This window comes from Macaca nemestrina, chromosome 6 (genome assembly GCF_043159975.1).
Source record: "Macaca nemestrina isolate mMacNem1 chromosome 6, mMacNem.hap1, whole genome shotgun sequence".
Classification (NCBI taxonomy): domain Eukaryota; kingdom Metazoa; phylum Chordata; class Mammalia; order Primates; family Cercopithecidae; genus Macaca; species Macaca nemestrina.
This window is the reverse complement of record NC_092130.1, coordinates 143,759,586-143,784,180: the sequence shown is the minus strand read 5'-3', so window position 1 is coordinate 143,784,180 and position 24,595 is coordinate 143,759,586. Positions and strand designations below refer to the sequence as shown.

Genomic DNA, 24,595 nt, shown 5'->3' with positions numbered 1-24,595 from the left:
CACCTGGCCATGTAAGATATATTTCTTACTGTGGGAAAAAGTTTGAAAAAAACTCCTTTAAGGATATATACCTAGAAGTGAAGCTATCAGCTTTCAGAATATATGTTTAGCTTTTACCAGATATGATCAAATTGCTCTCCAAAGCAGTTGTTTCAGTATAAACTGCCAGCAATTCAAATGCTCCTATTTGTACAAATCCTCACCAATGTTTAGTAATGTAATCTCAAAGCCATACTGAAATATCATTAGCCGCTCAGGAAAAAAATGTGCAAAATGGTGGCTGGGCACAGTGGCTCATGGCTGGTAATCCCAGCACTTTGTAAAGCCGAGGTGGGCGGATCACTTGAGGCCATGAGTTTGAGACCAGCTTGGCCAACATGGCAGAACCCCACCTCTACTAAAAATCCAAAAATTAGCCAGGCGTGGTGGCATATGCCTGTAATCCCACTTACTCAGGTGGCTGAGCCACGATTATTGCTTGAACGCAGGAGGTGGAGGTTGCAGTGAGCCAAGATGGCACCATTGTACTCCAGCCTGGGCAACAGAGCAAGACTCTGTCTCGAAACAAAACCAAACAGAACAGAACAGAAACAAAATTGGAGGAGAGGCAAACAATTTCAACATTTTTTAAAAAAGAGAAAAAATTTAAGGCTGGGCACAGTGGCTCACGCCTGTAATCCCAGCACTTTGGGAGGCCGAGGCGGGCGGATCACAAGGTCAGTGGATCAAGACCATCCTGGCTAAAAGAGTAAAACCCTGTCTCTACTAAAAATACAAAAAATTAGCTGGGTGTGGTGGCAGGCGCCTGTAGTCCCAGCTACTTGGGAGGCTGAGGCAGGAGAATGGCGTGAACCTGGGAGGCGGAGCCTGGGCGACAGAGTGAGACTCCATCTCAAAAAAAAGAAAAGAGAGAGAAAAAATTTAAAAGACAGTAAAAAAGAATTTACAAAATGATGAATAGAAACCTAGGGTCCTGAGTAGGGAAGAAAGTAGCTTGGCACAAAAGTAAATGGTTGAGTGTTGAGAAAGTTCTATTGGCCAGGCGTGGTGGCTCACGCAAGTAATCGCAGCATTTTGGGAGGCCGAGTTGGGTGGATCACCTGAGGTCATGAGTTCAAGACCGGCCTGGCCAAAGTGGCAAAACCCCGTCTCTACTAAAAACACAAAATCTAGATAGGCATGGTGGCACACGCCTGTGATCCCAGCTACTTGAGAGGCTGAGGCAGGAGAATCGCTTGAACCTGGGAAGCAGAGGTTGCGGTGAGCCAAGATTGCGCCACTGCACTTCAGCCTCGGTGAAGAAGCGAGACTCCGTCTCAAAACAAACAAACAAACCAGAAAGTTCTATCATGGCCAGAAAAAGTAACGCTAACCCTAACAATGGAAGGCAAAAGAACTTAAAAAAAATTAAATGGCACAAAAAGTTCATGCAATAACTTATTATTCTTCTAACTTGTATCTGGAATAACTGAAGATTATAAGAACTTTTCAGTTGCCTTATTCTTTCCTTGTTAAAAAGCACAACGAAGCTGGGCGCGGTGGTTCAAGCCTGTAATCCCAGCACTTTGGGAGGCCGAGATGGGTGGATCACGAGGTCAGGAGATCGAGACCATCCTGGTGAACACAGTGAAACCCTGTCTCTACTAAAACTACAAAAAACTAGCCGGGCGAGGTGGCGGGCACCTGTAGTCCCAGCTACTCGGGAGGCTGAGGCAGGAGAATGGCGTGAACCCGGGAGGCGGAGCTTGCAGTGAGCTGAGATCCGGCCACTGCACTCCAGCCTGGGCGACAGAGCGAGACTCCGTCTCAAAAAAAAAAAAAGCACAACGAAATATTTGACTCATATTTTTAGCTCTATAAAAAGGCATATTACTAATCATTAGGGAAACGCAAATCGAAATCCCAATGAGATGCCATTCCATGTTCATTAGGATGGCTACATATAAAAGGACAGAAAAATGACAAATGTTGGCAAAGATGTGAAGAAATTGGGACCTTTGTGCATTGCTACTAGAAGTATAAAATGCTGTAGCTGGCCAGGCGCAGTGGCTCACACCTGTAATCCTAGCACTTTGGGAGGCCGAGGTGGGTGGATCACCTGAGGTCAGGAGTTCAAGACCAGCCTGGCCAACATGGTGAAACCCTCTCTATACTAAAAATACAAAAATTAGCTGGGTGTGGTAGCCTGTAACCGCAGCTACTCGGGAGGCTGAGGCAGAATTGCTTGAACCTGGGAGGTGGAGGCTGCAGTGAGCCAAGATTGCACCATTGCACTCCAGCCTGGGCGACAAGAGTGAAACTCCGTATCAAAAAGAAATAAAGATAAACATAAACATAAAATGCAGTAGCTGCTATGAAACAGTATGGCGGTTCATCAAAAAATTAGTAATAGAATTACTATACGATATAGCAATTCCACTTCTGGGTATATACCCAAAAGAACTGAAAGCAGAGACTTTAATTCCTATTTGTTCACCCATGTTAATGGCAGCATTGTTCACAATAGCCAAAAAACGGAAGTAACTCAGCATCCATGAACAAATGAATGGATAAAGGAAGTGTAGTATGTGTGCACATATGCACATACACACAATAGAAATTACTCAATCTTAAAAAGGAAGGAAGTTCTGACACATGTTACAACATGGATGAACCTTGAGGACAGTAAGCTAAGTGACATAAGCCTGTCACAAAATGAAAAGCTTGGTTTCATTCTAATAGGGTACCCAGAGTGGTAAAATTCAGAGACAGAAAGTAGATTGGTGGTTGCCAGAGACCTGGGATAGGGGGAAAAAATGGGGGGTTATTATTTCATGGGGACAGAGTGACTTTTGGTGTTTTTTATTTTGTTTTCTAAGACAGAGTCTTGTTCTTGTTGCCCAGGCCAGAGTGCAATGGCACAAATTCAGCTCATTGCAACCTCCACCTGCTGGGTTCAAGCGATTCTCCTGCCTCAGCCTCCAGAGTAGCTGAGATTACAGGAGCCTGCCACCACGCCTGGCTGATTTTTGTATTTTTGATAGTGACGGGGTTTCACCATGTTGGCCAGGCTGGTCTTGAACTCCGCACCTCTGGTGATCCACCTGCCGTGGCCTCCCAAAGTGCTGGGATTACAGGCGAGAGCCACCGTGCCCAGCCCAGAGTGACATTTTGGGGAAGATGACAAAAGTTCTGGAGATGGATATTGGTAATGGGGACATAAAATCAATATCCTGAATGCCACTGAACTGTACACTTAAAAATAGTAAAAACAGGCCAGGCGCAGTGGCTTATGCCTGTAATCCCAGCACTTTGGGAGGCTGAGGCGGGCGGATCACGAGGTCAGGAGATTGAGATCATCCTGCTTAACACGGTGAAACCCCGTCTCTACTAAAAAATACAAAAAAAAAAAAAAAAAAAAAAAAATTAGCTGAGCGTGGTGGTAGGCACCTGTAGTCCCAGCTACTCAGAAGGCTGAGGCAGGAGAATGGAGTGAACCTGGGAGGCGGAGCTTGCACTAAGCCAAGATTGCGCCACTGCACTCCAACCTGGGCGACAGAGTGAGACTCTGTCTCAAAAAAAAAAAAAAAAAAAAAAGTAAAAGTGGGGCCGGGTGCAGTGGCTCACATCTGTAATCCTAGCACTTTGGGAGGCCAAGGTGGGTGGATCACCAGAGGTTGGAAGTTTGAGACCAGCCTGACCCACATGGAGAAACCCCATCCCTACTGAAAATACAAAATTAGCCCAGTGTGGTGGCACATGCCTCTAATCCCAGCTACTCGGGAGGCTGAGGCAGAAGAATTGCTTGAACCCGGAAGCGGAGGTTGCAGTGAGCCAAGATCGCGCCATTGCACTCCAGCCTGGGAAGCAAGAGTGAAATTCTACCTCAAAAACATAAATAAATAAAAAGTAACAATGGTAAATTTTATGGTATATACATATTTCACCACAATAAAAAAAAATCGTAATGAAATAGATGTGTATCATGTTTTCTGGTGCAGGAAGGAACAAAAATGTATATGCTAAAAGAGGGAAATATACAATATCCATATTATCCTACTTTCTCAATCACACTTTTTTTATTTTTATTTTTGAGGCGGGGTCTCACTCTGTCACCCAGGCTGGAGTGCAATGGCATGATCTCAGCTCACTGAAACCTCTGCGCCCAGGAACAGGTGATTCTCCCAACTCAGCCTTCCAAAGTGGTGGTATTACAGGTGTGAGCCACCACCCCAGACCCAATTACACTGACATTTTAATTACAAATATTTGTGTACAAAGTACATTTTACCAAGAAAAGTCCACTGTTTTCTATTCAAGTAATAAAATTTTACTGAGGTCATGTACGCTTAACTGATGAGAAGCAGTAATTTACCATGAAACTTCCTCTGAAGCTCCTGTTGCATTTGCTGGGGATTTCCGTTTTCAGGACGCATGAATCCTATCAGCCTCTGCTGCACTTTAGCAGTAGTACTGAAACAGAAATTGCAGAATGTGTGTGTTTATAACAGCTTTATTGAGATATAACACATACTTACACAGTACAATTCAAACATTTAATATGTATAATTTTTAAAAATAATTCATAAGGTAGGGCAACCATCACCAGAAGGGCTGGTTGCCAAAAAAAAAAAAAAAAAAAAAAAAAAAATTGACAAATAAGAAAGAATTCTTGGAATTAAAAATTTGATGGCCAAAAAAATTTATGAGACAGACTAAACAGATGCTACTTAAAATGACTGAGATTAAATCAATTAAATGACTGAGAACATCAGCTATAAATTTTCCTAATCTGTAGAAAAAAAAGATCAAGCAAAAAGAGGGGGTAAAGGAGAGAAAGGAAGGAAATTACGGAAGAGAAGAAACAAGCTAGATACAAGAGAGTAATATGATTCTCCAAAGAGAATGGGACAGAAGAAATATAGATTGAGTATCCCTAATAAAAAAAATCTAACATCTGAAATACCCCCAAATCTAAAACGTTTTGCACATCAGCATGATGCTCAAAGGAAATGCTCATTGCAGCATTCTGGATTTCACATTTTCGGAATAGGGATGCTCAACCTAAGTATAATGCAAATACTTAAAAATTCAAAAAACCGTGAAAGCCAAAACACTTCTGGTTCCAAACAGTTCAGATAAGGGATACTCAATGTGTACCACGATACATAAAAAACAGGAGAAAAAAAACTGATTAAAGCCAAGACGTTCATTCTAAAGGCTCACTGAGAGCTGTAAAGAAGATATACCTAAAGACATCATGTTGTGATTTTTGAATTTTGGTAATAAAAAGAAAAAAGCACAAAAAAATTTCAAAGTCAACACTAAGTCACTTACAAAGGAAAGAGAATCATACAGGTAATGTACTTTTTCATCTACAACACTAAACTTTGGCAAGAAAATGGTGCAAAATGTATACGAAGATCTGAGAAATGGTCTATGATCTTAAAATTCCACATTAACTGGGCAATAAAAACGAACAAAACATGAATACATACTACAACATAAATCTCAAACATGAGCCCCAAAAACACACTAAGCGAAAGAAGCCAGACTCCAAGACCACACAGTATGATTCTGTTTATATGACATGTCAAGAATAGGCACATCTACAGAAATAGAACAGATCAGTAAGTGTGTGGGACTAAGAAGTGGGAATGGAAAGTGACTGCTAATTGACATGAGGTATGTCTCCTAGATAATGGAAGTGTGCTAAAATTGGACTGTGGTAATGGTTGCACAATTCTATGAATTTACTAAAAGTCACCAAACTGAATATTCAAAATGAGTAAATTTAGTGGTATGTAAAGTAGATCTCAAAAATCTGTTTAAAAAATTTCCATACTCAATGAAACTAATGTTACAGAAATCCAGGGACTGGTCGAAATTAGGACATATAATTGATTAATTATTGATATAATTCTATTGTTAAAGAGGGAAAATGATGTGATCATCTCTGTAAAATGCAGTAAATACATTTGACAAACTCACTTACTGAATATGTTAAGCATATTCAATATGTTAAATATATGAATATACTAAACACATTCAATAAGGGCTGAGTGCAGATGGCTCATGCCTATAATCCCAGCATTTTTTGAGGCCAAGACAGGAGGATCGCCTAAGCCCAGGAGTGCAAGATCAACATGGGCAATATAGTCAGACCTTGTCTCTACAAAATATGAAATAAAAAAATTAGCTGAGCATGGTGGCATGTGCCTGTAGTCCCAGCTACTCAGGAGGCTGAGGTGGGAGGATCACTTGAAGCAGGGAGGTCAAAGTTGTGGTGAGCCATGATCGTGCCACTGCACTCCAGCCTGGGCAACAGAGTGAGACCCATCTCAAAAAACAAAACCAAAAAACACCTCAGTAAGGGAGGATGCAGTGGGTCATGCCTGTAATCCCAGCACTTTGGGAGGCTAAGGAGGGAGCATCACTTGAGGCCAAGAGTTTGAGACCAGCCTGAGCAACACAGTGAGACCCTATCTCTGAGAAAAATAAGAAAAAATCAGCCAGTTGTGGCAGCACACGCCTGTAGCCCCAACTACTCAGGTGGCTGAGTTTGAAGTTGCAGGGAACAATGATCACACCACTGCACTCCAGCCTCAGTGACAGAGCAAGATTGCCTGAAAAAGAAAAAAAAAACAGAGAGAGAGAAAAGACAGAGAGAGATTAGTGGCTGGGCACAGTGGCACACGCTTGTAATCCCAGCACTTTGGGAGGCCGAGGCGGGTGGATAACCTGAGGTTGGGAGATTGAGATCAGCCTGACCAACATGGAGAAACCCCGTCTCTACTAAAAATACAAAATTAGCTGGGCGTGGTGGCTCATGTCTGTAATCCCAGCTACTCGGGAGGCGGAGGCAGGAGAATTGCTTGAACCCAGGAGGCGGAGGTTGCAGCGAGCCGAGGATCACACCATCGCAGTCCAGCCTGGGCAATAAGAGTGAAACTCCGTCTCGTCTCAAAAAAAAGAGAGACAGAGAGAGATTACCTTGTGCAGACAGGAGAAAGCAAGTAGAGCTAGAAAAGAAAAGATGGAAAAGATGAAACTATCTCTATCTGCAGATGACAGAATTGCATATGTGAAAATTCAAGAAACATCAAAATTCAAAAACATCCTGCTAAAAACTAAAGAGAAATGAGTAATTAAGAGAAATCAGAAGTAGATTAGAAAATTTACATATAATTGTAGATGTAATGGTAAAATTCAATTAACAAAAGACCACAATGTTGGAAAAAAACCCAAACAAACTAAAAACATCTGACAAGTAAAATTCCAGATAATTTGGAGGGAGAGCTATGGCAGAAGGCAAGGAAAGGAAGTAATAGATTTTGTTAAATTATTAATGGTGACTGAGATGTATGTCTGTTAGAATTTAAAACTAATAGAGGAAGAAGTATCATATATAGAACTTCTTAATTGGTGTTTAAGTAGAGAGAGGCCCGATCAATCCAATACAATAAGGAAATGGCAAAGGGAAGAAAATAAACAAAAAGCACAAATTCAGGATGGAGAGAAAAAAATCAAACATTTAACTAGGTCAGACGCAGTGGCTCACACCTGTAATACCAGCACTCTGGGAAGCTGAAGCAGGTGGATTATCTGAGGTCAAGAGTTCAAGATCAGCCTGGCCAACATGGCAAAACCCTGTCTCTACTACAAATACAAAAATTAGCCAGGCATAGTGGTGTGGGGCTGTAATCTGAGCTACTTGGAAGGCTGAGGCAGGAGAATCGCTTGAGTCAGGGAGGTGGATGTTGCAGTGAGCTGAGATTGCACCACTACACTGCAGCCTGGGCGACAGAGCAAGACTGTCTCCAAAAAAACCAAACCAAAACAATAAACCACATTTAACTAATCCCAATAAAATGGGAAAGAGGTAAGTTCTCCTACTTAAAAGACAAAGACAGGCCGGGTGTGGTGGCTCACCCCTGTAATCCCAGCACTTTGGGAGCCTGAGGCAGGCGGATCATGAGGTCAAGAGATGGAGACCATCCTGGCCAACATGGTGAAACCCCATCTCTACTAAAAATATAAAAATTAGCCAGGCATGGTGGTACACGCATGTAATCCCAGCTACTCGGAAGGCTGAGGCAGGAGAATTGCTTAAACCTGGGAGGCGGAGGCTGCAGTGAGCTGAGATCGCACCACTGCACTCCAGCCTGGGCGATAGAGCAAGACTCTGTCTCGGCGGGGGGAACCAAAAAAAAAAAAAAAAACCAACCATATATATATATATACACATACACACACACACACACACACACACACACACACACACACAAAGTATGAACAATGTTACATAAAAGTGTACTTAGACTCTACTTTTGCTTTTAAAGAAGTGTATATTTATGTATGCTTTATTATTTGTTTTTGTTTTTTCTTTTTGAGACAGAGTTTCGCTCTTGTTGCACAGGTTGGAGTGCAATGGCACTATCTCGGCTCATCGCAACCTCCGCCTCCCGGGTTTAAGCGAAATTCTCCTGCCTCAGCCTCCCTCCTAGCAGGAATTACAAGCATGTGTCACCACGCCCGGCTAGTTTTGTATTTTAGCAGAGATGGGGTTTCTTCATGTTGGTCAGGCTGGTCTCGAACTTCTGACCTCAGATGATCCGCCCGCCTCAGCCTCCCAAAGTGCTGGGATTACAGACATGAGCCACTGCGCCCGGCCTATGTATATGTTTTTGTAGTGACAAGGTCACCTATATTGCCCAGGCTGGTCTCACACTCCCGGCTTCAAGCAATCCTCCTGCCTTGGCTTTCCAAAGTGTTGGGATTATAGATGTGAGCCACTCTGCCCAGTCTATACATGCTTTAAAAAGATTATACTCTAATAACCCGTTAACAATTGTAAGGAGTGATGTGACTCCCCGAATGCAATGTGATTATTATTTTTTCAACAAAAAGTCCGTATTATTTTAGAGGCTTAAAAATATCCATTCTTGCGGCCGGGCGCGGTGGCTCAAGCCTGTAATCCCAGCACTTTGGGAGGCCGAGACGGGCGGATCACGAGGTCAGGAGATCGAGACCATCCTGGCTAACACCGTGAAACCCCGTCTCTACTAAAAATACAAAAAACTAGCCGGGCAAGGTGGCGGGCGCCTGTAGTCCCAGCTACTCGGGAGGCTGAGGCAGGAGAATGGCGTAAACCCGGGAGGCGGAGCTTGCAGTGAGCTGAGATCCGGCCACTGCACTCCAGCCTGGGCGGCAGAGCGAGACTCCGTCTCAAAAAAAAAAAAAAAAAAAAAAAAACTTGTACAGGAATGCTCATATCAGCACTCTTATTAGCCAAAAAGGTGAAATAACACAAATATCTATCAACTGATACACTGAGAAATGAGACAAAGTAGTAATACATGCTACAACAGTCAAACCCGGAAAACATGCTTAGGGAAAGAAATAGACACCAAAGGTTATCTGTTGCATACTTCCATTTATAGAAATGTTTCTATAAATATTCCATTTATATAAATATTTCTACAAATATTCCATTTTTATAAATATAGAAATATTCCATTAAAAAATATAGAAACATTCCATTTTAAAAATAACATTTGTATAAATATTCCATTTATATAAATATAACATTTGTATAAATATTCCATTTATGTAAATATAAAATTTATAGAAATATTCCATTTACATAAGTATATTCATATATTTATATATTACATTGTATACTATAAATATTCCATTTATATAAATATTTATATAAATATTCCAATTTATATAAATATTCAGAAAAGGCAGATCTGTGGAGACAGAAAGATTAGTGGTTGCCAGGGACTGGGGGAAGGTCCATGAATAATAATGGCTGGTCACGGGCACAGTTTCTTCTTGGTGTGATGAAAATGTTCTGGAATTAGACAATGGTGATGGTTGCATAACCTTATAGATACACTAAAAATACTAAACTGGACACTTTAAAAGGACCAACTTTATAGTATGCAAATTATCTCAACAAAAAATACAACAAAAAGAAAAAGATGAATTAATAAACCTTATATATTCTTACTTTGGATTTCCTAATGGTCCTCCTGCAAACTGGGAATTTCTGTCTAGAAATTCCTGCAAACCCTTTAGTTCTTGTAGCACTGACTCTAGCAGTTGGCAGGGAACACTACTTTCAATCTGTAAAAATGAAAGAATTTTCAAAAGTTTAAAAACACACCCTCTGTATAGCTATAATATAAACAATTTTAATTTTGAAATGACTATCTCTATAAATTATAAATAAAGTTATTTCTTGCATCAATTCACACCTGTTGATCCAAATAATGCTTACATACTTCCTCTCCTGCCAGTAACACTGATGCATAATTTACAGTAAAATACAAATATTAAGAAAATATCTTGATTACTTTTATATATTTCTGTATAGTCATTACCTAGACCACAATACAGAAAATCTCCAACACCAAAGAAAGTTTCCCATGTTCCTTTGTAGCCATGAGTCATCCCACCTCTGAGGTAACTACTTTTCTTAGTCCTATCAACATAGATTAATTTTGCAAGTTTTTAAACTTCATATAAATGGAATCACATACTGTGTTAGGCAAATACATTCTTATTCTTAGAAACTTGAACTTTTTTTCCTTTTTTTGAGAGACAGGGTCTTGTTGTTGCCTTGGAGTGTAGTGGTGCGGATCATATCTTACTGCAGCCTTGACCTCCTAAGTTCAAGTGATCCTCCTGTCTCAGCTTCCTAATTAGCTGCAACTACTGGCACATGCCACTACATCTGACTAATTTTAATCTTATTTTGTTTTGTAGAAAAGGGATCTGGCCATGTTGCCCTGGCCAGTCCTGAACTCCTGGGCTCAAGCCTTCCAAAGCACTGGGGTTACAGGCACGGGCCTCTGTGCCCAACTCATGAACTTTAAGAGCCTCACAATTAAAAAATATATTTGGGCTGGGCACAGTGGCTCACGCCTGTAATCTCTGCACTTTGGGAGGCCAATGCGGGCAGATCATTTGAGGTCAGGTGTTCGAAACCAGCCTGGCTAACATGGTAAAACCCTGTTTCTACTAAAAATACAAAAAATCAGCTGGACATGGTGGCGCGCACCTGTAATCCCAGCTACTCGGGAGGCTGAGGCAGGAGAATCGCTTGAACTCAGAAGGCGGAGATTACAGTGGGCCGAGATTGTGCCACTGCACACCAGCTTGGGCAACAAGAGAGAAACTCCGCCACTGCACTCCAGCTTGGGCAACAAGAGCAAAAAGCAGTCTGTAAAGTATGCCAATTCATGGAAATTAGTGCTGGGTCCATGGAGTTTTTGTTCATATATATGTCAAAGTATTACATAGTAAATTTTGAACAATATTAAGTTTCTGGAATTATCCCTCATGACACCTTATGAGGGAGATATACTACTCCCCTTCTTTTACCATGAGGTATCAGGCTCTGAAATGTTAAGTAATTTACTGATATTCAGACAATCAATGTTAGAGATGAGATTTAAACCTGAAGGTAAGCAGTTTTCTGTCCAAGAATGCAAACATGTACATAAAAGAATAACCTGCCAGGCGCTGGGGCCCCCTGCCTATAATCTTAGCGTTTTGGGAAGCAAGGCAGGTGGTTCGCTTGAGTCTAGGAGTTCGAGACTGGCCTGGGCAACATGGTGAAATCCTATCTCTACAAAAAATACAAAAATTACCCAGGCATGGTGGCGCACGCCTGTAATCCCAGCTACTCAGAAGGCTGAGGTGGGAGGATCACTTGACCCCAGAGGGCAGAGGTTGCAGTAAGCTGAGATTGGGCCACTGCACTCCAGCCTGGGTGATAGAGCATGACCCTGACTCAAAAAAAAAAAAAAAAAAAGAATAACCTTTGCCATCTTATTTGTGTAATATCAACAAATGCGAAACAATCTAACCATTTATACCATCAACTGGTTACACAAAAATAACAAAGTAATATTAAACAGACTTACTGCAGTGATCTCTCTGTTGCCACTCTTGAATATTCTCTCCACAACTAAGCTTGCATCCCAAATGTTTCTGGAACAAAAAATGTTTTAATGATTATGCTGTAAATAAATAAAAAGAATTACAATAAATTTCTCTCTCTAGGAACTTAATGGCTTTATTCAGTTTTTAAAACTTGCAGTGGTTTCATTTAACATTTTACTAAGCTATCTAGAAGAATGGAATACTAGAAAATTTTCATACCTGATGTACCTAAGTTTTTCAGATAATGAAATATTACTTAAGAAAAATCAGGCCGGGCGCGGTGGCTCAAGCCTGTAATCCCAGCACTTTGGGAGGCCGAGACGGGCGGATCACAAGGTCAGGAGATTGAGACTATCCTGGCTAACACGGTGAAACCCCGTCTCTACTAAAAAATACAAAAAACTAGCCGGGCGAGGTGGCGGGCGCCTGTGGTCCCAGCTACTCCGGAGGCTGAGGCAGGAGAATGGCGTAAACCCGGGAGGCGGAGCTTGCAGTGAGCTGAGATCCGGCCACTGCACTCCAGCCTGGGCGACAGAGCCAGACTCAGTCTCAAAAAAAAAAAAAAAAAAAAAGAAAAATCAAAAGGCTCTGTATAATAAATTATAAACAGGAAATGTATAAAGGGGCTCTGTTCTGTTTCATACTTTTAAGCAAATGAGATGAATGAAATCATACATCTCAAATCTGAGAGAAATATATATTAGGCACGATAGCTAAGATAATATGACAGACTGATTGCAAGAACAACCACATTTCTTTATCCCTCCCTATATCTATCCCCTTTGCAGTATGATTTTGATGTCTCTCCCCTAAAAGTGGTCTATTTCCCACCTTTTAAATCTGGGTTGGCCCTGTGACTTCTCTGGTTGAGTAAGGTGGAAAAGTGAGTGGTAAGCCAGTTCTGAGCCTAGGATAAAGGTTTTGCAAGTGTCTACTCTTTCTCAAGGAACCCTGCCACCACCAACTAAATAATCCTTGGCTGGCCTGCTGGAGGATGAGAAACCATGTGGAGAACCACTAAGCTGTTTCAGCTTAGGCCATTCTAGACCAGCTGGAAAACATAACCTTGAACATGTGAGAGTCTAGCCAAGATAAGCAGAGCTCTCTTTAACTTCACAACTGATTGCCTATCCTTGAGTTAGCCCAGCAAGACAGAACCGCCCTGTTGAACTGTAGACACATGTCACTGAGTTATGGGGAAGTTTGTAACATTGTACATTAATATGTATATAGACATACAGTTGACCTTTGAACAATATGGGCTTGAATTGTGTGGGTCAACATATACACAGATTTTTTCCCACCTATGCTACCCCAATACATCAAAACCAACCCTTCCTCTTTCTACTCCTCAGCCTACTCAGCGTGAAGACAAGGATGAAGACTTTTATGATGATCCATTGCCACTTAATGAATAGTAAATATATTTTCTCTTCCTTATGATTTTCTTAATTTTTTTCTCTAGCTTACTTTATGGTAAGAGTATAGTGTATAATACATATAACACAAAATATCAGTGTCACATCTGTTTTAGAATTTGTCTAGGAGGTTTTCTGGTTTTTACTAGACTCTCCCACACTCCTACATCATGCAAAAGTTAAAAAAAGAAAACACAAAAAACATACAAAATACGTGTTAATTGATTACTTATCAGTGAGGCTGCTAGACAGTAGGCTATTAGTAATTAAGAAAGTTGAAAGTTGTACATGAATTTCTGACTACATGAAGGCTGAGGAAGGGTGGTTGGCATCCCCTAACCCGTGTTGAGGAACAACTGTATTTTGACGCTACACACACACAAACACGGATCATGAGAGAGTGAGAGAAATAAAACACAGCAATGAGTATAGTTAGATAATAAAAACTGAATAATAGAAAAGTTTTATCGACGAAAAGTGAGCTAAAAATAAAATTTAATAGGAATAAATGACATCCCAAATTCAGAGTTAAAAATATTTAACTAGGCTGGGCACAGTGGCTCACACCTGTAATCCCAGCACTTTGGGAGGCCGAGGTGGGTGGATCATGAGGTCAGGGGATCGAGACCATCCTGGCTAACATGGTGAAACCCCGTCTCTACTAAAAAATACAAAAAATTAGCCGGGCGTGGTGGCAGGCACCTGTAGTCTCAGCTTCTTGGGAGGCTGAGGCAGGAGAATGGTGTGAACCCGGGAACCAGAGCTTGCAGTGAGCCGAGATTGCGCCACAGCACTCCAGCCTGGGCGACAGAGCAAGACTCCGTCTCAAAAAAAAAAAAAAAAAAAATTAACTACTCAAGATGGGGCAAGGTGAGCAATAGTTCATTATTTCATGGCAAACTTACCCCATGATCCGAGAAAAGTAAATGCAAATACCATTGTGTTTTCCAGAATACACAATCTCTGGTCCAGTCACACAACTCATATTTGTGGCCTGAGTTGCTGGGTTTCCCAGAGCACACACTGGAGTTGACATGGCAGGAGGCTGTATACCTTGTACACACATAAGAAAAACAAATATCTTAAAAACAGAACCCATAAAATTCAGAATTCTCAATAATCCAAGTTTGTGTATCTAGACACAAAGGTATTTACAAAAATAATGAAATACATAGACATTTAATTTGGTTTTCCTTAATAAGAAGAGAGATTTATACGTGCATGGATACTCCCAGGTAGACTTGCCAGTGTTCACAATGCAGAATGAAAAGGAAACAAACTTGCAATAACTGCTTGTAATGCTGACAGTGAAACAGAACTAATTACACAGATTTTAGGGTCCAATTTAATCCTGGAACCCAAATAATGGGCTTTCCAGGCATATTATAAGAGGAGTTCTTCCTAAATAAAGGCATTCACATCCAAATGCTAAAACTTGGTTGGAGAGCGTATATTTATTTTCAAGGGAATAAGGCAAGTTCATCTTTTTCACACTAAGCATTAAGGATAACTCATAATGTCAGCACTTCAAAATGAGCAGTAGAAGCAATCCAAAACAAAGAAAAGAGGTACCCTGAGATGGTGTTCCCAAAAAGGATGGATTTGGATAGGGACTACCACTAGGAACAGGAGAACCTAAAAAGGGAAAGAAGAATATAAAGATTTAGAAAAGAACATCTCAATCTTTTGAATGTGATCAAAATTAGATACAGAAGGTATTTCTTTTTTCTTTTTTTGAGGCAGGGTCTCTTTCTGTGGCCCAGGCTGGAGTGCAGTGCCATTATCTCGGCTTGCTGCAACCTCTGCCTCCTGGGTTCAAGTGATCCTCCCGTCTGAGCCTCCTGAGTAGCTGGGATTACAGGCTCACGCCACCACAGGCCGGCTAATTTTTGTACTTTTAGTAGAGAGAGGGTTTCACCATATTGGTCAGGCTGGTCTCAAACTTCCAATCTCAGGTGATCCGCCCACTTCGGCCTCCCAAAGTGCTGGGATTACAGGTGTGAGCCATTGCGCCTGGCCACAGAAGCTACTTATAAGCACAAAAAGGACTTACATTGTCCATGATATATGCAAGAATTAGGGACTCATCTCCTAGTAAGTTTCTAACAACTCCCACCTTGGAAAACACTGATGTGGGAGTTAATTACTATTAAATCATTCATCTGTTTCCCTCTGAATATACACCAAATGAGTTACGTAAATATGATTGGTTACATCTTATTTTGCTTCCTTATGTTAAGGATTCAATATTAATAGATCACTTTTAAGAATCAGAATCTACAGATATATTCATCAATTATACAGTAGCAGTAAATAAAACATAACAAAAAGGTTTATTGACAAAAATTGCTATAAAGGTTCTAAGATTCAAACGATTAGAAACAATTTCATTTCAATGTTTCATACTCACTAGAATAGACAGGAGACCCCAAGATGGGACCAACATTACTTGGAGGCGGAAGAGTGGTTGGAAATCTCATCTGTGCTTCACCACCATACCTATTTTTATGACAAGAGGTTGAATTTATTCAGTAAAACAAACTATCCATCTTAAAAACTGGAATTGTTCCTTTTCCTGCTTAGCTTCAAAATAAATGCTTTAAACATTACAGACTTTAACGTATTGTGCTGACAGTAAAATATATGCATAAGACTTATAATATTTATTCAGTAAATATGGACTTGAAATTGCTACCAGGAAGAATTATAAGGGACTCCGATAACTTCTAAGAAAAAGATATGCAATGCACAGAATTTACTTTGTGAGTAAATGGCATTATAATTTTCGCACTAGGTTATGGTTAGATAGTATTTCAAAAAACATTTCTAACAAAATCACATTTCAAATTCTTAAATATTTTCTAAATAGAAATATCTCTTTGGTACCAAGTTTCCTTAAAATAATTCAGAAGCCTTCAATACTAATGATACATATTAAGCAGAATTGGCATAGTGTTTGGGGAAGTAAAAAAGATAGATGAGACAGTAACTGAGGTAGAACAAAGTATAGAAAGTAGACAAGAAGTTACAGAACAGAATCCAGAGTTAAAGTAATAATGCATAAACTATGCTAATTTAGTTGCTTCTATTACCATTATAATCTCTCCAGATTTCAGCTTTTGCAAATGAATTTTGGTAATTTGCCTACATAGTCACTCAACTGTTTGGCAAGGCTTTAATTTATCACATTGATAATAAGATCATTTTAAAAAGTGGCCCAGTAAAAAAAAAAAAAAACAAATAAACAAAAAACCTTTCATATACCTAAAGAAAGCCCGAGTAGCCCAGGCAGATACTTCTCTGTCACAGGCAGCAGTGGAGCAAGCAAGAATAAGGCAAGTAGCACAAGCCTGGTCTTCCTGTAAAAAGAGGAATATTGGCCTTATATAAATATAAACTTTTAAAATGATTTGTGTACTGCTAGATGCAATATTAAAGTCTGTATCTAGCACAGAGCAGGCGTTCAATAAATACTTGCTGACTAAATGAAATCAGTTAGTGTTAAAAAGACAAGTAAACACTACTGGTTTTATTTTAAGTTCATCAAAAGCACTAGGATTACAGAATGCTCTCTTTTCCTTTTTACCTAGATTCTGAGTTAGTTTCCACCTTATGTCTCCAATTTTCTTCCTGTGGTCTTTCTACTTTCTAGAAAATAACAATAAGTGGTAACTTTGAATACCTACCATGTGTCAGGTACTATTTTAAGAGTTTAGCATATATTAATCCTCATAACACATACTATTATAATGTATAAGGAAACTGAAGCCCAGAGAAGTCAAGTAATTTACCTCAGTGGTGGAGCTGGGATTTTTAACACAGGTGCTTTGAATCCAGGGTCTGTATACTTAACTTTGAACTATCCCAATTTTAACCATATCAATTCCAGTTATGGCTCTGAAATACTAAGATCTCTACACTGTTGCCTCAAGTTTCTTCCTCAGGTCATTAAGCCAAAACAAACAAACAAAAAAGAACTTGTCCCTAAATGTCTTGTGCTTTTAATGAAAAGGCATTTATCATATAACCTGAACAAGAAACTTACTAGTAGACTTCAATAAGAATTTATCAACAACAGGCTGGGCATGGTGGCTCATGCCTGTAATCCCAGCACTTTGGGAGGCTGAGGCAGTCGGATCCTGAGGTCAGGAAATCGAGATCATCCTGGCTAACACAGTGAAAACTCATCTCTACTAAAAATACAAAAAATTAGCCAGGCATCATGGCAGGCGCCTGTAGTCCCAGCTACTTGGGAGGCTGAGGCAGGAGAATGGTGTGAACCTGGGAGGCGGAGCTTGCAGTGAGCTGAGATCGCTCCACTGCACCAGCCTGGGAGACAGAGTGAGACTATGTCTCCAAAAAAAAAGAAAAAATTATCAACAACAGAGAATAAAAATCTGAAAGCTCACTACAAGACTTACATTAATCCTGCTTTCAAATGTCAGTTCACATACAGTGACTGAGGCAAAGAAAGGAATATTGTTAAGATCATCTATTTATGGCCGGGCGTAGTGGCTCATGCCTGTAATCCCAGCACTTTGGGAGGCCAAGGCTGGTGGATCACATGAGGTCGGGAGTTCAAGACCAGCCTGACCAACAGGGAGAAACCCCGTCTCTACTAAAAATACAAAATTAGCCGGGCGTGCTGGCACATGCCTGTAATCCCAGTTACTAGGGAGGCTGAGGCAGGAGAATCGCTTGAACCTGGGAGGCGGAGGTTGCGGTGAGCCAAGATCGCGCCATGGCACTCCAGCCTGGACAACAAGAGCAAAACTCAATCTCAAAAAAAAAATCTATTTATTACAGTATTCCAGTCCCAATATACATAAACTATGACTCCCACTGTTTGATTAAAATAGCATCACATTTTTAAAAAGTATATATAATTACCTGATGTAATTTAAAGAATCTTTCAATCTCTTCTCCATCTCCACCCACATTACTCACAAGTAGATGCCTCAGTTGATCTACAGGTCTAAGTTTATGAAACATAAGGCTCCCCTAAGAAATTTGAAGAAAGAACATGAAAAAGAGATTTACCAAGATTGGCTGATGGCAACGGACCCTGCTACCTTATTTGATAAAATAAATGAAACAAACAAAAAAAAACCCTTCAACAATACAAAGTAGGCTGGGTATGGTGGCCCACATTTGTATTTCCAGCGCATCAGGGGGCTGAGGCAGGAGGACTGGCTGACGTGATATAAAAAGTACAACTGGTCAAAAGGATCATCTACATCTCAACTCAACCTCCAGTAGATCTATGTATCTATGAAGAAAACTTAATGCAATTGCCCCTGCAAAGCTGCCCCTGAAACCAGAGAATTACAATTAGATTATTAATTAATCAGGTTGCTACTATTTGTATCAATTTAGACAAAAAAAAAAAAAGCTAAAAACATAGTCATACCTTATACCAGAGTAAATTCCAAATAGATCAAACGACTTAAAGAATAAAATAAAACCATCATAGTATTAGGTTGGTACAAAAGCAATTGAGGTTTTTTGTATCAATTAGGTTGGTACAAAAGCATCATAGTATTAGGTTGGTACAAAAGCAATTGAGTATTCGGTTGTAATGCCATTACAATCAATGGCAAAAACCTCAATTGTTTTTGCACCAATCAATAAACAAAAGGAACTACGAGTGGATTCTTTTATAAACCTTAGTGAGAGGAAGCTTTTCAACTATGACATATTTCAAATGATGGCTGGGTAGATTAGCTCTCGCCTATAATCTCAGCACTGTGGGAGGATGAGGTGGGTGGATAGCTTGAGCTCAGGAGTTTGAGACCAGCCTGGGCTTTAGTGAGATCCTGTCTCTACAGAAAATACGAAAATTAACCGGGTGTGGTGGCAAAAGCCTGTAATCCCAGCTACCCAGGAGGCTGATGTGGGAGGATTCCTTGAGCCTGGGAGGCACAGGTTGCAGTAAGCCAAGACTGTGCACCACACTCCAGCCAGGGTGAGAGTAAGACCCTGTCTAAAATAAAATAAAATAAATAAAATAAAATATCAAATAACTGATAATTTTGATTACTTACAAGCTTGTATGCTGGGAAAAATCTCAATAAACAAAGTCAAATAACAAACCAGGAAGGCTGGGTGCAGTGGCTCACGACTGTAATACCAGAACTTTGGGATGCCAAGACAGGTGGACCACCTGAGATCAGGAGTTTGAGACCAGCCTGGCCAACATGGTGAAACCCCGTCTCTACTAAAAATACAAAAATTAGCCAGGTGTGGTGGCGTGCGCCTGTAATCCCAGCTACTCAGGAGGCTGTGGCAGGAGAATCACTTGATCCGGGGAGGCAGAGAGGTTGCAGTGAGCTGAGATCACACCACTGCACTCCAGCCTGGGTGATGAGCGAGATCCCGTCTCAAAAAAAAAAAAAAAAAAAAAAAAAAGAAAAAAAAAAAAGAAAACGATATGATTCCATTAAGCCACTACTTCAGAGTACTTGACAAAAATATTATATATTGCTTATTTTTGTCACTACCTTAACAGAATACGTACATACCTGTGCTGAGAGGAGAACAAATTTCTTCGGAGGTAACATGTGCTGCTGTACAACAACTGGTGAATCAGTTATTGGAATATGATCCTTGTTTAAGGGTGTAATTATTTTATCTACTTTCAATTCATCTATCGCAGAAAGAGCCCAGGAATGACCATCAACACGGGTTGTCATCTACATAAAAGAAATAAATGTTTTACACATCATATTGAAGTTACACAATGCAAAAGAAAAAACTACAGACTTAATAAATAAATAAGTAAATTTAACAAATAGTACATTAACATGAATATTTTCAAAAGTATTACGTAATTTTCTACTATCTTTTTTTTAATCAGGTATTTTTCTGGGGTTTTTCTTTTATTTTTTTTGAGACGAAGTTGTCTAGGCTGGAGTGCAGTGGTGTGATCCTGGCTCACTGCAACCTCCGCCTCCCGGGTTCAAGTGATTCTCCTGCCTCAGCCACCCCAGTAGCTGGGATTACAGCCATATGCCACCACGCCAGCTAATTTTGTATTTTTAGCAGAGACAGGGTTTCTCCATGTTGGTCTGGCTGGTCTCGAACTCTTGACCTCAGGTGATCCGCCCACCTCGGCCTCCCAAAGTGCTGGGATTACAGGCATGAGCCACCGCACTTGGCCTCTGGGTTTTGTTTTTTTTTTTTTTTTTCCTGAGACAGTATCTTACTCTGTCACCCAAGCTGGAGTGCGGTGGCATGATCACAGCTCACTGCAACCTCGACCTCCTTGGGTTCAGCTGATTCTTCCACCTCAACCTCCCAAGTAGCTGGGACTACAGGAGAATGCTACCATGCCCGCCTAATTTTTCTATGTTTTGTATAAACAGGGTTTTACCGTGTTGCCCAGGATGTTCTCAAACTCCTGGGCTCCTGCAGTCTGCCCATCTTGGCCTCTCAAAGTGCTAATCAGGCATTATCTTTTTTTTTTCCTGAGACGGAGTCTCACCCTGTCGCCGAGGCTGGAGTGCAGTGGCGTAATCAGAGCCCACTGTAGCGTCTGCTTCCCAGGTTCAAGTGATTCTCCTGCCTCAGCCTTCCAAGTATGTGGGATTACAGACGCACAACAGCACGCCCGGCTAATTTTTGTATTGTTATTAGAGACCAGGTTTTGCCATGTTGGCCAGGCTAGTCTCAAACTCCTGACCTCAGGTGATCCACCTGCCTTGGCCTCCCAAAGTGCTAGGATTACAGGCGTGAGCCACTGCGTACACCATAAGCAGGCATTTTCTACACTAATACATAAATCTGTTTGTACTAGAAGACAAGGGCAAACTTTTCTCAAGATAAACTGTAAATACTCTTTAATAAGATTATAATTCTCTCAATCCAATAACTACCATCTACCATGTTTCCAGGATTGATTAAATCTGCTAAGATACTATCTTTCCTTTAAAAAGTATATTACCAGCTGTATTTTACTGGCTGGGTGGGGTGGCTCACACCTATAATCCCAGCACTTTGTGAGGTGGAGCGGGCAGATTACCTGAGGTCAGGAGTTTGAGACCAGCCTGGGCAACGTGGTGAAACCCCGTCTCTACTAAAAATAGAAAAATTAGCTAGGCATGGTGGCACAGGCTTGTAATCAATCCCAGCTACTCAGCAGGCTGAGGCAGGAGAATTTGTTGAGCCTGGGAGATGGAGGTTGCAGTGACCTGAGATCATGCCACTGCACTCCAGCCTGGGTGACAGAGTAAGACTCTGTTGCCAAATTAAAAAAAAAAAAAAAAGGCCGGGCGCGGTGGCTCAAGCCTGTAATCCCAGCACTTTGGGAGGCCGAGACGGGCGGATCACAAGGTCAGGAGATCGAGACCATCCTGGCTCACACAGTGAAACCCCGTCTCTACTAAAAAAATACAAAAAACTAGCCAGGCGAGGTGGCAGGCGCCTGTAGTAGTCCCAGCTACTTGGGAGGCTGAGGCAGGAGAATGGCGTAAACCTGGGAGGCGGAGCTTCCAGTGAGCTGAGATCCGGCCACAGCACTCCAGCCTGGGTGACAGAGCAAGACTCCGTCTCAAAAAAAAAAAAAAAAGTATTTTACCAGCCTAGACAACATAACGAAATCCCATCTCTACAAAAAATAAAAAACTACCTCAGTGTGGTGGCATGTGCCTGTATTCCTAGCAACTCAGAAGTCTGAGGTAGGAGGACTGCTTGAACCCAGGAGTTTGAGGCTGTAGTGAGCTATCATGCCACTGCACTCCACTCCAGAGCAAGATCCTGTCTCACAATAAAAAAAAAAAAGTATTTTAATCCTTTAAAATACTTTATAATAAAAAATTTCAAGCAGCCAAAAATGTTGAAAATACAGCAAAAGTCCACATGCCCAATACCTAGATTCAACAACTGTTAGCAGTTTGCCATGTCTGCATTCTCTCTCTTCCTGTATATTTTTGTTTTATTGTACTATTTGAAAGTATAGACATCATTTATCACTCTTAAATACTTTTATACGTATCTCCTAAAAATAAGAATGTTTTCTTACAAACCATATAACAACATTTAAAAATGTTATTGGCTGGACGAGGCGGCTCACGCCTGTAATCCCAACACATTGGGAGACCAAGGCAGGGGGATCCCTTAAGCTTAGGAATTCAAGACCAGCAGGGGTTACATGGCAAAACCCCGTTTCTACTAAAAATACAAAAAAATCAGACAGGCGTGGTGGTATGTGCCTGTAGTCCCAGCTATTTTTGCGGGGGGTGGGCGGCGGTTGGGTGCTGAGGTGGGAGGATTCCCTGAGCCTGGGAAGCAGTTGCAGTGAGCTCTGATCGTGCCACTGCACTCCAGCCTGGGCAACAGAGTGAAACCCTGTGTCAAAAAAAAAAAAAAAAAGTTATCAATTCCCTAATATAGTGTAATACCTAGCCAATATAAAATTTACCCTGTTGTACCAATGTCTTTTTTTGGTAACTAGGATTTGACCAAAGCTCATACACTATTCTTGATGAGTTTTTTTTGTTAAAAACAAAAGTTCACCTTTGTTTAAGAAAAACTCAAATATTAAATCAAATTATATGACATGTAGTATTTGTTCTAAAAAAAAAAAAAAAAAAAGTTAGGTGAACACATCTGTAATCCCAGCACTTTGGGAAGCCAAGGTGGGAGGATCGCTTGAGCCCAGGAGTTCAAGACCAATCTGGGCAATATAGTCAGACCCCGTCTCTACAAAAAAAATTTTTTTTTTTTTTTTTTTGTGAGACAGAGTCTCACTCTGCCACCCAGGTTGGAGTACAGTGGCGCGATCTCAGCTCACTGCAAGCTCCGCCTCCCGGGTTCACGCCATTCTTCTGCCTCAGCCTCCCGAGTAGCTGGGAGTACAGGCGCCGCGACCACACCCAGCTAATTTTTTGTATTTTCAGTAGAGGTTTCACCATTTTAGCCAGGATGGTCTCGATCTCCTGACCTTGTGATCCACCCACCTCGACATTACGCTGGGATTACAGGCATGAGCCACCACACCTAGCTTACAAAAAATTTAAAAATTGGCTGTATGTGGTAATGCACACCTGTAGTCCCAGCTACTTGGAAGGCTGAGGTGGGAGGAATGCTTGGGCCTGGGCAACAGGGTGAGACACTGTCTTTTTTAAGAGAGTTAAAAAAAAAAAAAAAAAAAAAAAAGCTAACATTTATGGAATGGTGCTTCCAAGGAGTGCCAGGCATTGTTCTGAGTGCTTTACACACATGAGCTCATTTAGTCTCATAACTCCATAGTGGCAGATATGATTATAACGATTATAGAGGAATAAACAGCCAAAAACGTGTCCTCTGCTCCACAGTTTCGAGGAAGTAGAGACAGGATTAAAATCATTATCCCCCACCAGCACAAAATCCCAACCAGGACAGGGTTTATATCTTATTAAGTTCTGAATCCTCACAGTTTATCACAGCACAAGGCTGGTAGTACATGCTCAGTAAAGCTCAAAGAATAAAGGAAAGAAGAAGAAGGGCACTTCTTATCTCCCTCCTGCTCCTACCCCAGCTCTTTGAACCTTGTCAGAAATTTGGTAGAGATCATGCAGACAATACTCCCATCCCTGGGAGTTCTGCTTTTCCTCCTCCCACTTACACACACCTTTTGCCAGTCCCATCTGGAAGGGTTCAAATTTAAGAACTACCAGAAAACCACTAGTTTTCTGCGAAAACTAGAAGCAAAATGCCTGTGAAGAGGTAGCTTCAAAGACACAGTACCAGACATTCACACCCCACTAGGGGCTGGTTTATCTGGTTTGATCAGCAGCCTCAGTCGGCTATGCAGGACTATTTAGGAGGACAGGCAGGAGTGAGCAGAGGACACCAAGGGGATGGAGACAGGTAGCCTCCCCTCACCTCCTTACAAACTGGGGACTAGGATGGGCAGCTGGGGGCAGGGGGCAGTCCGTGGGTTCACAGCAGCCTCGGCCCTCACCTAGGAAGACCATATCCACTTCATGATGTATGTGGTGATTTTTGTGTTTAAAACAAAACTGTGTGTTTGTGGGTGTCCCTTTGTTTATGTCAGAAAGAAAAACGAAATACAATAAGAAAGATGTTGGCAACTCAGTTCTCTTATGTGAGGTTCAATTGATTCTTCAAACTTTATGTTTGAAAGTTTCCGTAATTAAAAAAAAAGAAAAAGACAAAATTACAAAGAGATTGTTAGAATAAAATTCTAAGTCACAACTATAATGGATGGCCTCATATTTAAATAACTAAACAAGCAACAT

General features: G+C 41.0%; 1 protein-coding gene and 1 non-coding gene across 4 annotated transcripts in view; one reads left to right on the top strand and one right to left on the bottom strand.

The window, feature by feature from the left end:
- The window catches only part of LOC105473090 (nucleoporin 155), a 77,544-nt gene that overhangs the window by 22,628 nt on the left and 30,321 nt on the right, over positions 1–24,595 (bottom strand). For all 3 annotated transcript variants that reach the window (XM_011726719.3, XM_011726720.2, XM_071098999.1), the window contains 9 exons: positions 19,877–20,047; positions 18,246–18,356; positions 16,620–16,714; positions 15,766–15,854; positions 14,928–14,990; positions 14,261–14,408; positions 11,919–11,985; positions 9,998–10,113; positions 4,355–4,452 (listed from right to left, as the gene is read on the bottom strand). In XM_011726719.3, the coding sequence (XP_011725021.3) occupies positions 4,355–4,452; positions 9,998–10,113; positions 11,919–11,985; positions 14,261–14,408; positions 14,928–14,990; positions 15,766–15,854; positions 16,620–16,714; positions 18,246–18,356; positions 19,877–20,047 (958 nt within the window). The remainder of the gene's footprint in view (positions 1–4,354; positions 4,453–9,997; positions 10,114–11,918; positions 11,986–14,260; positions 14,409–14,927; positions 14,991–15,765; positions 15,855–16,619; positions 16,715–18,245; positions 18,357–19,876; positions 20,048–24,595) is intronic.
- Positions 13,452–13,514, top strand: LOC112425111 (U7 small nuclear RNA). The gene has a single exon (XR_003016121.2). It is a non-coding gene; the product is annotated as a U7 small nuclear RNA (small nuclear RNA).